At 46.8% G+C, this 12,731-nt stretch overlaps 1 protein-coding gene across 4 annotated transcripts in view; it reads left to right on the top strand.

The window, feature by feature from the left end:
• UBAP2L (ubiquitin associated protein 2 like) overlaps positions 1–12,731 on the top strand; it is a 30,689-nt gene that overhangs the window by 6,992 nt on the left and 10,966 nt on the right. For 2 of the 4 annotated variants that reach the window (XM_071579525.1, XM_071579526.1), the window contains exons 5-13: positions 1,377–1,545; positions 1,821–1,916; positions 2,624–2,669; positions 2,947–3,059; positions 4,585–4,644; positions 8,381–8,433; positions 9,819–9,904; positions 10,350–10,521; positions 11,388–11,589. In XM_071579525.1, the coding sequence (XP_071435626.1) occupies positions 1,377–1,545; positions 1,821–1,916; positions 2,624–2,669; positions 2,947–3,059; positions 4,585–4,644; positions 8,381–8,433; positions 9,819–9,904; positions 10,350–10,521; positions 11,388–11,589 (997 nt within the window). The remainder of the gene's footprint in view (positions 1–1,376; positions 1,546–1,820; positions 1,917–2,623; positions 2,670–2,946; positions 3,060–4,584; positions 4,645–8,380; positions 8,434–9,818; positions 9,905–10,349; positions 10,522–11,387; positions 11,590–12,731) is intronic. The other 2 variants (XM_071579527.1, XM_071579529.1) reach the window with 1 other exon arrangement.

The following is a 12,731-nucleotide window of genomic DNA, read 5'->3' on the forward strand; positions in this document are numbered from 1 at the left end:
CATGACTGTATTTTCCTCCACATATCTTGTAACAAGTGACTTCTAGTCAGAGAACAAACCTCTGCTATCACAACAATTTAACTTCTAGAGAAACATTGCTCATGAGAGCACCATCCAGGACAGGGCACAGCACCTGGCATTGTGTAGGAACACTTCCTTTATGGGAGTATCTGAGAGGCCCAGCAGCACGTGATCTGCAGGCAGGGTATGGAGAGGCAGGTGGAAGAAGCCCCAGGCTGCCAGTGCTCCAGCCCCATGGCCCTGTGGCCACTGCAGTGCTGAGCACAGGCAGTATCTGCAGTGCCACTGGTTGAGTGTTTTGGAGCTGCTGCTGGTCTGGATTCAGCTTGTGCAGCAATCCTGGAAAGAGGATATTTTGATAGGAAGCAGACTTGCTAATTGTTTGGGTTCTCTGATGCAGACAGCTCACCTGCTGAGCCAGTTCCTGGTGATGTGCTGTATTTGCAAGAGTAAAGGAGCGGGTGTGATCTTAGCATGGGATGAGATTTGGTTTAAAATTACAGCATTCCAAGTAAACATTTCCCAAGTAAGCATTTTTGTAAGTTTTCTTTGAAGCCAGGTACATATGGCAAGAAACTTTGAAAGCCTTGAGTTTGATGGCAGTTTGTGCCACTGTGTTGTTGGGGTTTTTGTCATTGTCCCTGTATGCTGCCATACAAAACCAGCTGTTGACTTGCCTTCCAGTTGTGTTTTCAGGTGCTCATCAGTGACTTGTGTCTATTTTTGGTTGTTCTACCAACTTGCAGCATCAATTTAAGAGTATGAAACCTCTGCAGACTGTCATAAAGCAAATGGGTGCAGGCCCACGGCAGTGAGCTAGAGGCGTGCTTAACTTCTTGCAGTTGAACTCGCCTGTAGGATAAATTCTGAGATGCTTCTCTCCATCTGAGCTGCTGTTTAGGGAGGAGTTTTGTTAATCACTCTGCATGTGAGAGACGAACTTACCCCAAAATGTTGACTGTGGAGCACCATGGAACATTTACCTGAGTTATTCTGAGAGCTCTTGGTCATCTGTGTGAAATGGCAGCGTTTATTCCCCTAAATTTATCCATGCTTTGAACTCTGGAAGTATCATGCTCTCTCTGTTGAAGAATTTTAGTAGATCTTTGCAGAAATAGAACAAGTAATCTCCTTTTACTTCAAACTGCATGCCAGTCAGCTGAAAGAAAGCTTTTCTTGAAGGAAGAAGCTGTGCTGTGTGTAGACTGTTCAGACTCATCAAAAGAAAACCGATATGGAAACCATTTCTTCACAGACCCTTGTTATATTCTCTTTAGCCTGTTTGGATCTCTGTGTATTTGCATCGTGCATTGATCAAGCTATGATTGACTTCCTTTCCCTCTGTCATCCTTCAGCATTCCTGGGAAATGGTCGGGAAGAAGAAGAGTGTCTCAGGACAGAAGGAGAGTGGACAGACAGAACCCAGTGAAGAAAGCAAAGAAAACCGGGAGCGGGAGCGGGATTTCAGCAGACGGCGCGGGGGGCCGCCCAGGCGGGGGCGAGGTGCCAGCCGTGGAAGAGAGTGTATGCACCTGCCCTTTAGTAACACCTAAACCTCTTGCATGCTGGGTAACAGCTGTCTGCAAAGCTTGAGCAGACACATCAGCCCTGTGTGTGTGGATGTGATGCTCCCCTGCCTGAGATGTCCTCACTGTCGTCAAATTAAATCAGAAGTTCTGGGAGTGTGTGGTGACGTGGCCCCTGTGCAGCTGCCGCACTTTGGGGTTGTAGGTCTGGTCCTGTACTCCTCTAAAGCAGGATAAGTATTGAAATTGTCTTTGCATTGTTCTGTCTTTCAGTTCGGGGCCAGGAGAATGGACTAGATGGTAGTAAGAGTGGAGGATCTTCTGGAAGAGGCACGGAAAGAGGGAGGCGGGGACGTGGCCGAGGCCGAGGTACACACAGGCTTTGAAGTCTGAGGGGGTGGGAGGAGAAGAGTGACATCAGTGTATTAATCTCCCATGAGGTTCCAAAGAGTTTTTTTATGGGAGGGATTGCCAAACTGAAAATACACAGTTGATTTTTCTGTCCTCGTGCTTACCTTTAGTGTCTACATGTTACCTCCCCATCTTAAATGTGCTAGAAATAGCACCTAGTTCTTACATCCCATCTGCGAAGTTAGAACAAAAATTGAGCTTTCTTACAGAGGTGAGAAGTTAAAAAACCCGAGATGACTGTTTGGCAGGTGGGCCAATGGTTTGTTAGCAACAGAACCTGCATCCTCATTCTTACACGTGTCTGAGCACCATCGCTGGCTTGGGCAGTAAATACTCAGTGCAAAAATTAATTTTTTACTACTGCTTAGGAATTGTTGCTGAGTTCACACCCTGCAGAAATCAGGACCTGGGGTTCAGCACTTATGGTTTGTGCCAGCTGGAAACCTCATCTGAGCCTGGAATCATGCACTGCTAATCATGCTGCCAGCCAGCCGGGGTCATTCCCATATATCTAAAGATGCTGCTGGAAATCCCATCAGCTCAGGAAGATCCTCTCCACTTTCATATTCTGGCTGGGCATCAGAACTCCATGTATCGTTCAAGTGTTTCTTTTTCCAGTGACATAGAGCTGAGAAATGCTCAGCAGTCTGTGTGTGTATTTACAGGTGGCTCTGGACGGCGAGGGGGAAGATTTTCTGCCCAAGGCATGGGGTAAGTTTCTCTGGCACAAACCACAACAAAAATAATAATCTGTGCATTAATAGTACTGTTTGTGTCAGTCATTTGTGTTCCTACTTTCTTTTGTTAATAAGGCCCAAACTGCATCATGCTAACTTAAATTTGGGATGGCTGGTACAGCTGAAACATCCCTCTGCTGAAAGAACTGCCTTGTGAGAGACTGAGATGTGTCATGGACTGAACAAAATCAGTTGCTTTCCAAGTGTTTCACCAGAGAGAGTGAACATTTCCATCCTCGTATTTCTTACAGAACTTTCAACCCTGCTGACTATGCTGAGCCAGCCAGCACGGATGAGAACTATGGGAATAGCAACAACAACACGTGGAACAACACTGGGAGCTTTGAGCCAGACGATGGCACAAGTAAGTGTCTTGAAGCTCGTGTGTGCTGGTTTGTGTTGAGAGGGTTAGTGAGTTTTTGCATCTGTCCAATTGCACTGAGAAGGTTCTGGGCAGGTCTTCGGCTCAGGGAATGGATTGTTGGTTTAGAGGTGGATTTCAGTGATCCTGGTTCTTTGCACCATTTACCATGATTGCCCTGGTGTGAGCTTGTGGCTGCTGTTGCACAACAGAGGCACAGGAACACTCGCCTTCCTTTGTTTTCCAGTAGAAAACCATGCTACTGTTTGGAAAAGTGTTTTTTTATAAACCATAGTGTAATTAACAGGTCCAGGTGGTCCTGATGTTAGGTACATCCTCCATAGACTATTACTTGGAGTCAGACGTCTTGCTCTTGATTTTGATATTGGGAGCATTCTCTCTTTCATGGTCATCTTGCTCAAACTGTGATGAGACTTTATTATAGAAATGAGCCAAAAGGAATTCCTCCTTCTTCCCTTTTTGAAGCAAGCATGTGTTTGGTGGGTGGTTCTGAACACCCAGCAGCTCCTGCATATTCTTCTGCATTGGAAAACTGGTGCTCTGGGTTTTGTTTCACATACACACAGTATTGTGAGATACAGGTGAACTCGGATTTTGCAGTGTGAGAGTGGAGCAGTGGCAGGAGACAGTCCTTAACCATAAGTAGCCTCTTTGTGGGGATGGTTTCAAGAGTGGTGGTTTGGTTGTTTTTTTTATGGAGCGATCTTGCACCACTGTGAAGTCAAATAATTTTTCCCAAATTACTGAGTATTCAAGTAAATAAAAAATCTTGGGTGTAAGAAGAATTCATACCTGTGTTGATGGTGCTTTAGGCCACTTCCATATGTGCTGAAAAACTGCTTTAGAAAGAGAGAATTGTAAACTTGGATACTTTTTACTGAACCTTGTTAGTGTCAGAGAAGGGGGTTTTGTTTGGGTTTTGGTTTTTTGTTTGGTTGTTTTTTTTAACAAAACAAAGCTGTGGAAGGGGGTAAAAATAAGACTGTTTAGAACACAAGCAGATTGAGTGATATCTTCTTGGCAATTGAAGAAGGGTTTTAAATACTGGAGGGAATAGTGTGGGCATGTGTTAAGGGCAGTGGGTGTGTGTGGCTCTGGAGGAAAAGGGTTGGGAGTGGACAAGCTCTGTGTGCTGGCAGTTTAACTGTCTAGTGGGAACAGGCTTCTGTGTGGATGGCTATCTTTTTTTTGTGTTGGTGTTCTATGGAATTGTGGATCAAAGTGGATTAGAGCATGGTTGGGGGGAATAGAAGATTTTTTTGACAAAACAAGTAAAATTTGCTCTAGTGCTACAGTGCAGCTGTAAATTTTATTGTGCAATGCTGCTGGTCAGCTGTGTCACGCATGGTCATTTTGTTTCCAATTTAGTAGCCGCAGGCATCTCTTTAAATTAACAATATCCACAGGTACAATGTGACTGGTGTATATGGGGTCAATGAAACTCACCTTCACTTCTTTACGTCAAAATTTCACTGGTTGTCTTTCTTTTCTTTTTGTTTTGTTTCAGGACTTGATTTCATTGGGGGTGAGGGGTCAAATTATCCCCGAAAATTTGCCACTGCTCCTGGTACGATACATCCAGGCGCACTAACTGCCCCGGATACCTTCACTTTATAGCTTTTTAAAAAAACTGAAATATCTGTGGATATGTCATTCTTCTCTCTCTTAATTTGCTCATTTTAATGAATATTTGACATTTGTTCTGACTTTTTGCTTTTACTAATGCTGACACCTTGAATGTCATTGGGAGAGGCTAACCCCAGTTCCTGTGAATTGTGTAAATTGTAGCTTCAGCCACTGCTTCTTGGTGCCCCGAGCAGCTCTGTGGCCACAGCGCTGGTGACAGAGTATCCCACATGAGGGCAGGAGGCTTGAGGCAGCTCAGTCCTGTTCCCTTTGTCTTGCCCCCTGAAAGCTGTGACTTGCTGTTGCCTCCCTGCCATTTCTGCCGTGGTCCTGTGCTGGCTCCTGCTGTTCCTGCTCAGGGTCACGATGCTGCTGCAATGGGAGTGGGTCTGGCTGAGCTACCTGTGCTGTGCCTCTGCTTGTGGCTGCCCCTGGGCCAGCAGTGCCTGGTGGCTGCTCTGGCATGCTCCTGCTGCCTGGCTGCTCCCCTTCACCTCCCTGCAGTTGAAGATGATGGTGGATTTTGTGGTGACAGGGATGCTTGATGGCAAAGCTGCTCAGTGCCTGGCCGCTTTCAGAGAATCATAGAATGGAATGGGTTGGAAAAGACCTCTGAGATCAAGTCCAACCCTTGGTCCAACTCCAGTCCCTTTACCAGATCATGGCACTCAGTGCCATGTCCAATCTCAGTTGAAAAACCTCCAGGGATGGGGAATCCACCCCCTCTCTGGGCAGCCCATTCCAATGCCTGAGCACTCTCTCTGCAAAGAATTTCCTTCTGCTCTCCAACTTCAATTTCCCCTGTCAGAGCTTGAGCCCATCGTGCCCCCTTGTCCTATTGCTGAGTGCCTGGGAGAAGAGACCAACCCCCACCTGGCCAGAACTTCCCTTCAGGCAGTTCCAGACAGTGCTGAGGTCACCTCTGAGCCTCCTCTTCTCCAGGCTAAACACCCCCAGCTCCCTCAGCCTCTCCCCACAGCACTTGTGCTCCAGTCCCTTCACCAGAAGGGACTTTCTGTTCTTACACCCTTTTATGCCTTATGAAGCCAAGAGACACCCATGGGATCACCCAGTTTGCCAGATCCCATTGGTGTCCATAGCAAGGCCAACATCATGTTTGACTGTCTCCTCTGTCTAACCTGAGGTCTTGAAGTTGAGGCTAAGGAACCTTCCAGAGGAACTTGACTCTTGAAGGTCAGGGCAGGAGGAGTGTTGAGGCTGAAGAGTCTCTCTCGCAGGGGCCCAAACACAGGCAGACATATGCTGGAGTGTCTCTTGGTTCTCTCCTCAGGGTTAATCTTTAACTTCCACAGGCATCACAAGGTTATCTGCTCCAGAGCTGCCATTGTGGTTTTGCTGCCCTTTGGCTGTGTTTGGATTTACATTCCTTTGAGGTGTAGAGTGAGGGCCTTGGAGTCTGTTGCCCTTCCAGGCTGAGGCAACAGGCCTGGATCCAGTGGTAGACTGCCTGAGGGGCTGTAGGAGGAGCAAGTTGGGTGCTCAGTTTAAAATGAAGAGACTGTGTTTGAGGACGGATGTGGAAATCCTGGAGACACAATGAGATTTTTTTTTCCTTTACCATAGTCATATTTGCATGTGTTGTTGGCTTAATTGTATTTTTTCTTCTCTTCCTGATTTGAGAAGCTTAAAGACCAGCAACTCTTTAAAGGGCTTTCTGAGAGCAGAGAGAAGACAACCCTTCTGAGATGGTATTAGAAGGGTCAGAGTACTGGTTGTGATGTAGCTCTCCAGCTCAATGGAGAGCAGCAGTACATTTGGTTTCTTTAAAAAAAATTCCCACTCTTTGCTGGTTGGAGGCTTTCTGGAGCATTCCTGGTGAATGCCTGATCATACATTAGAGGTCTTTGTTTTTCCATCTGCTCCTCTGTGTGCAGGGAGCACAAGCCATGCTGAGTCAGTGTCCAGCACTCAAAGAGTGGACTTGCTGTGAAAGCCCCATCAATGGGTGCTCTTCATCTGCAGGGTTTCCTTCTGCTTTTTCATGCTGCTTTGCTTTTCTTCTCCTTTTCCCCAAACAAGCAAAACTTAAGAGCCCTGTACTGTGTTCCTGCATGCACAAGTAATTCTTGGGGCAACTCTTCTGGCTTCCTGCTCTCTGGGCCAGCTGCAGGTACATCCAGCTCCCATTCCACCTCTTGGGTAAGGATTGAGCTGGAAGGATCTTTCTGATCCGTGAAAATCTGGAAATCAACCTTCCTGCCTCTGCTATGAGGGCACAGAAAATCTGAGTAAATGGGGGAATCTGAGTTTTTAAACTCCAGATGTGTTTTGCATTGAATGTGTTGAACTCCTGATGCTTCTGGCTGGGAAGGAAGGGGTAGTGTGCCTTGAGATTCCTGGCAGTCTGGGAAGTCATGTTGTATTAATATCTGTATTTCAAACTTGAATATAAGAAAAATAAACCCTGGAAGACTTCTTGAATTGGTGCAACTTGTCAAGCAAAACAAAACAACAGTTTAAAAAGAATAATTCACTGATAAATATTTCTTGTGCTAAATTCCCCACTTCTGGACAGGCAGTTGTTTAGATACACAGCTAAAGCTTATATGGGGAGATTTGTGTCCTGCAGAACAATCCAGTGTTCTCCTTCCCCACATGCTATGTTTGATGTTGTAAAAGGCTTTCAGCTTATGAGAGGGCTGATGCCAACTTGTTCCATCCCTGTAAGTGTCTGCAAGATTAACCCCTGTTGGTACTGTCATGTTTTGTTGATCTGGTTTGTGTGGACTAAAAACAAGCTCTGCAAACCAGGCCTGGCATTATGCTCTGAGGTCTTTGCAGATGTGAAATCTCCTGCGCTCCTTCCAAACCAAATTTTAGTTGTTAAATGGATTCAGAAGTTGCCACATAATATTCAGAGTACTGTGATGAAAGTGAGGGTTGGAACAAGTTGAAGATGCAGCCAGGCAAAACTATTTTCAGGTAAATTTTGCTCTCTTAAATTGTGCTGTGGATTGTGCCTGAGGTCTCCAGCTTTCCTTCCCAGTACTTTGTGCTGCTTGCTTTGAGCATATCTCTGCAACTGCTCACAAAATGCAGGAATTCCTTAGTCCCTTAAACTTTCCTTTCTGAATCCCATTTGCCTGTGCACAGGAGGTCCTGGTATGCTGGGGTTTTCAAGACTTTTTTTTAGTGGGGGGGAGAAGATGAATCGTGGGAATGGCTCAGTTGTCCCCAGGTTTTACAGAAGCTTGAGGTTTACCTGGGTGGTGAGATCCTGTGCCAGAGCTGGCAGGAAACCTGTGAGGGAGGTGCTCTGTCCAAGCTGCTGGGGTAACACTGACTGCTTCCAGGTGCACAAACCTAGAGCTGCTGCAGTACAAGGGGAGGTCAGGAAAATGGTGCAAGGAGACTGGGGATGATGCCAGGGCTTCTTTGCTGGGCTCAGCTGCCCTGTTTGGTGTCAGGAGGTGTGTTGCCCTATCTGCCAGCCCAGCAGGCCCTCTCTTTCAGCCTAACCTATGCCAGCAAGGTGGAGGTGACCCTGTTGTGGTACCTTGCCCAGGAAGCATGGGTTGGGGTCAACAGCTTTACCCTGCTTGGTTGGCAAATAGAAATCCTCCTGGCTACCTGCAAAACTCCCCAGTGCTTCCGCAGCTCTTGGAGGCAGAGCTTTGATGAATGCATAACTTCTATACCTGTTGTTGTCCTTGTAGGTGCGTGGAGAGCAGCGACAGAAGAATGGGGCACGGAGGACTGGAATGAAGATGTAGGTACTCTCCAAACCCCTCTCCTCTGTGCATCTGCCAGCAGGCTGCTGTCCTGTCTGCACACACAGCTGTGAGGGGAACTCAAAGCTCATCCTTCCCAAAATATGGGTAGAACTCCAGCCAGGCTCCCAGTTGCCAGAGCTATGATGAATAAGTAATCATCCCAGCTTCTAAAGCTTATGTGTAGCACAGCTTGCCATGGGAGCCCAAGTCAGGAAGGGATCTCCTGGGACACTGAGGCTGGTCCACTCATTTCCTGTAACTGCATGATGGAATTCTTCCAAAAACTGGCCTGACTCCACACAGGACTCTTGCTCTGTTCCTCTGATGCAGTGGCAGTTGGGGAAGGTTTGCCTTTGATCACACCTCATGCCATGGAGGAGGCCGTAGTTGGTTCCATGTATGTCATGTGCCTCTGCTTGTCCTTGTGATTTGGATGGAACAGAAGCTCTTGACTTCACTTTCTGACATGCTCCTTGGCTGCCTTTCCTTCTCTATTTGAGGTCTTCTTCAGGGGCCAATGGGAGCTGTTGGCACTGGCTTTTAATGCCTCTGTCAGTTTCTTGGGAAATGGGCTTCCTCCAAATCAGGGGAGGACTTCTGTTACTGCAAATGGGTGCAGGGTTGGGCTTTTTTAGTACAATTGTTTGCTTTGCATGCTCATTTTGGCTCAGCCAACAGACTGGGCAGGAAGGAGAAGCGTTTGCTTTCCAGTCACCGTCTGAGGGAGCTGCTCCTGCTGAGTTTGGAGACAGGAGCAGTTCTCTCTGTTCAGTCAGGTCTCTGCTAGAAGAGGAGAGCCTTTGAGAGCCTTTCTTTCCTTCACTGTATGTGAGATGCTCCCAAGGGTTCCAGATTTAGTTTTAAACTCTGGCACTCGTTTTCTGGCTGTTCCTCAGCCTGGAATAGAAGCTGTTCATGTTCAGATATATTTTGGGCTAAATCACTAACCCTCTTTTTCATCCATTTTTGAGCAATGTCATTTTCCCTTCCACACTTGATCTGTTGGTCAGATCATCCAAGTGAGCCTGTATCTTTGGAAGCTTAGGTGTGGATCCAGAGTTTCTTCCTTTGGCTTCTCTACCAGTGCTTCCACCTACCTGTGCAGGGGCTTTTGCAGTTCCATCCTGTGTGCTGTCGACTTGCAGCACCAGCCCAGGGCCCCAGTGGGTTTGTGGACTATGGGAAATTTGTGGAAGGATTTGAGGGATTTGTGCACTTGCCTGAGAAAAACAAATGAAACAGAAGCTGATTCTAAACATTTGAATTTCTTCAGTTTTTCTGTGGCTCTTTTGTCTCAAATGTTCATGTGTTTTATGTCACAGGCACTGTTACAAAGCAGTGTTCTCACTTTTGAATTCTTTTTCCCTTTTTTATCTTTCAGCTGTCAGAGACAAAGATCTTCACTGCCTCCAACGTGTCTTCAGTGCCTCTGCCTGCTGAGAATGTGACAATCACAGCTGGACAAAGGTGAGCACCCATGGTGATGCAGTTTACCTGGGAAAAGTGGCATACAAGTTCTGGAGCAATTTGCCATCTTTGACTAAACCTTGACAGCTAACTAAAATGCAGCAGCTCTGAATGAGATGAGCTGGATTTAAATGGAAGAATTGAGTAAGGAGTTTCTGAATCCTGATGTTGGATTAGAGTTTTCCTAGGCTCTGCTGCTGGTTCTTCAGGTTTGGGGGCATTTTTCTGCATTATATTAATGAAAAACATGGTTTAAAATCAAAGGCTATGCAGGGTCTTGCTAATCCTTCTCTCCTTTTGAGGTTGCTACTGGCAGTAGCAGGTTAACTTTCTGTAGGTTCCTTCAATTTGTAAAGTTAAAGTTGTGAGTCTGGAGTGGGTTTACTGCTGTCATGGAAGTGAGAGCTCATGGTAACCTTGGTGGGTTATCCTCTTCTCTTCACAGAATCGATCTTGCAGTCCTGCTAGGAAAGACACCCTCTTCTATGGAGAATGAGTCAACAAACCTGGAGTCAACCCAGACTCCTTCTCTGGCCCAGCCACTGGTGTTCAGCAATTCCAAGCAGACTGCTCTGTCCCAGCCTGCCTCTGGAAACTCCTTCTCTCACCACAGCATGGTAAGGAAATGCTGGTCTCTGTCAGTGGAAGTTTGACTGGGGTTGCTCATCCCCTGACATTCTCTGTCTGTTTGGGTAGTATGGGAAATGCAGTCCTGACACCTTCTTGCTGCTTGGGACTGGCAGAGCAAGATAATTTGCCAGCCTGCTTCAAATGCAGAGGCCTGAAGTTCATTGCTCTGTTTGAAATAACTCGAATAATTCCCCCCTGTTGCCCTTGTCTGATTTGCAACACTTGTTCCTTTCCTGCTCAGTGGAAAGGAAAAACTCTTGTGGTCCAGGGCTTGCAATTTCAGCGATTTGAGAAGTGGAAGTGGTTGGGAACTTGTATGGAACTGGAGGGTGGAATGCTGTCATCTACTGGCAGGACAGGGAAGGAGGCACTGAGTAGTCAGAGTTGGGGATGTGCAGAGCTGGGCAGATGTTGCTTTGTGGAACTTTAGCAAAAAGAAAGAAAAATTGTGCAGTTAATGGTGAGATAGTCGAGAAAGGATTTTTAAAACCACCTTAACATAAAGGTGTTTCTTTTTTAGTGCACCCAAATGCATGAGAATAATTTAGTACATTTTTAAGATTCTGTCTGTTGACTTTCTTTGTAACCCTCCGTGGTACTGTACATGCTGTGGGCTGGGTAGAAGATGATCAAACCTGCACTCACACGTGATGAAGGCTGGGAGAGAAGCACCAGACCTCCCTGCCAGCAGTGTGCATGTGTTTGGAGCTCAGGGCTGTTAAGCTGATGCACCCAGTGAGAAGCAAGAGGGTACAGTGCATTCAGGCTTATGTTAAGAGATGTACTTGTCCTCTGAGCCAAGTTCCCAGTCATGGGAGGTGTTGACTTCGTTATCTCCTTGCTGAAATTGCAGGTGAGCATGCTGGGGAAAGGGTTTGGAGACGTCGGGGAGGCCAAAGGCAGCAGTACCACAGGGTCTCAGTTTCTGGAGCAGTTCAAGACAGCCCAGGCATTGGCTCAGCTGGCAGCTCAGCACACCCAGCCTGCTGGGAGCACCACTGCTGCTTCCTGGGACATGGGAACCACCACGCAGACCTCGTCTCTGGTGCAGTACGGTAAGGAAAAGCAGTGTGGCTCCCCAGAGTGGGGGGAGTGTGACCCCCCAGAACTGCAGAGGCACACTGGGAGCAGTAGGGAGAGGGGTGCAGCAGAAAGGCTGATCACAAGTTCTCAACCAAGCCAGCTGAGCTGGAGAAATTAAAAGAACTGTAGGTGCAATGTTGTGAGACCAAAATGTAGTAGAGTGTGTGAGTCTCTCCCTATTCATTCTATACTTTGAACAGTTGAATCCATCATTCCAACATGCTTCAAGGCCAGGGATCTTGCATTCCTGAGCCTCTCACAGTGTGCAGAGCTACATCCTGGTCTAAAGTTGTGCTAGAAAAAGGTCTGAAAGGGCACCTCTAGAGAATAGCTCCCAAATACCAACACTTGTCAGTCTCCTCTCCCTGCTGACCTGATGTTATCTTCTAAGGCAATGTGATTTGCTGTTAAATGCAAAAAGTAACTCTACCTCTGGGCTAGCAGGAGACAATAAATAGCGATTGAGAGGCTCTTTCCAGATGAGATGCTGAGCTCTGCTTTGGTCAAGTGCTAGTGCCATTTTCTTCATCTTGTGTTTCTTCCAGGGAAATGGCTCTGGTACAAATCTAAGCTGAATGAAAATTGAGCCCGCCCCAGTGACAGTGAGTGTTGGCAGCTTCTGATCTCAGACAAGAAGCCACAAAGGAGAGTTAGTGATAACAGAAGTTGGTTTTCAATAAGCTGGTGTTAAGGCTAAGTAGAAAGAGGAAGGTGGTGGAAAGACCTGAGGGTGGCAGCCCTGAGCAGTGATGTTGCTTGGGGGATACCCAGTTCTTGCAGAGGAAGCAGCAGGCAGTGGAATACTGAAATGTTGACAGAAACAGGAAGGAAGCTGCATCAGGCTGGTGCAGGACTCTGACATGCAGTGTCTTCACACAAGGGACTCTGGAGCCCGGCTTTTTTTGGAGAATGGAGGACTTCTGCCATGCAGGCTGGCTTCATCCTGTAGAGATGGGGAAAGGAGCTCAGGGGAAAAGGGCTTAAAAAGGCTCAGCCCTGATGGTGGTCAGAGGGCAAGGTGGTCAGAGTCTGATTTTAACAGGCTCCAGAACAACTCGTAGTATGAAACAAATTTATTTATCTTGATAAGTGCCAGAACTTGATTTAGTTTTAA

The sequence above is a fragment of the Pithys albifrons genome, chromosome 30 (assembly GCF_047495875.1).
Source record: "Pithys albifrons albifrons isolate INPA30051 chromosome 30, PitAlb_v1, whole genome shotgun sequence".
NCBI classification, from domain to species: Eukaryota; Metazoa; Chordata; class Aves; order Passeriformes; family Thamnophilidae; genus Pithys; species Pithys albifrons.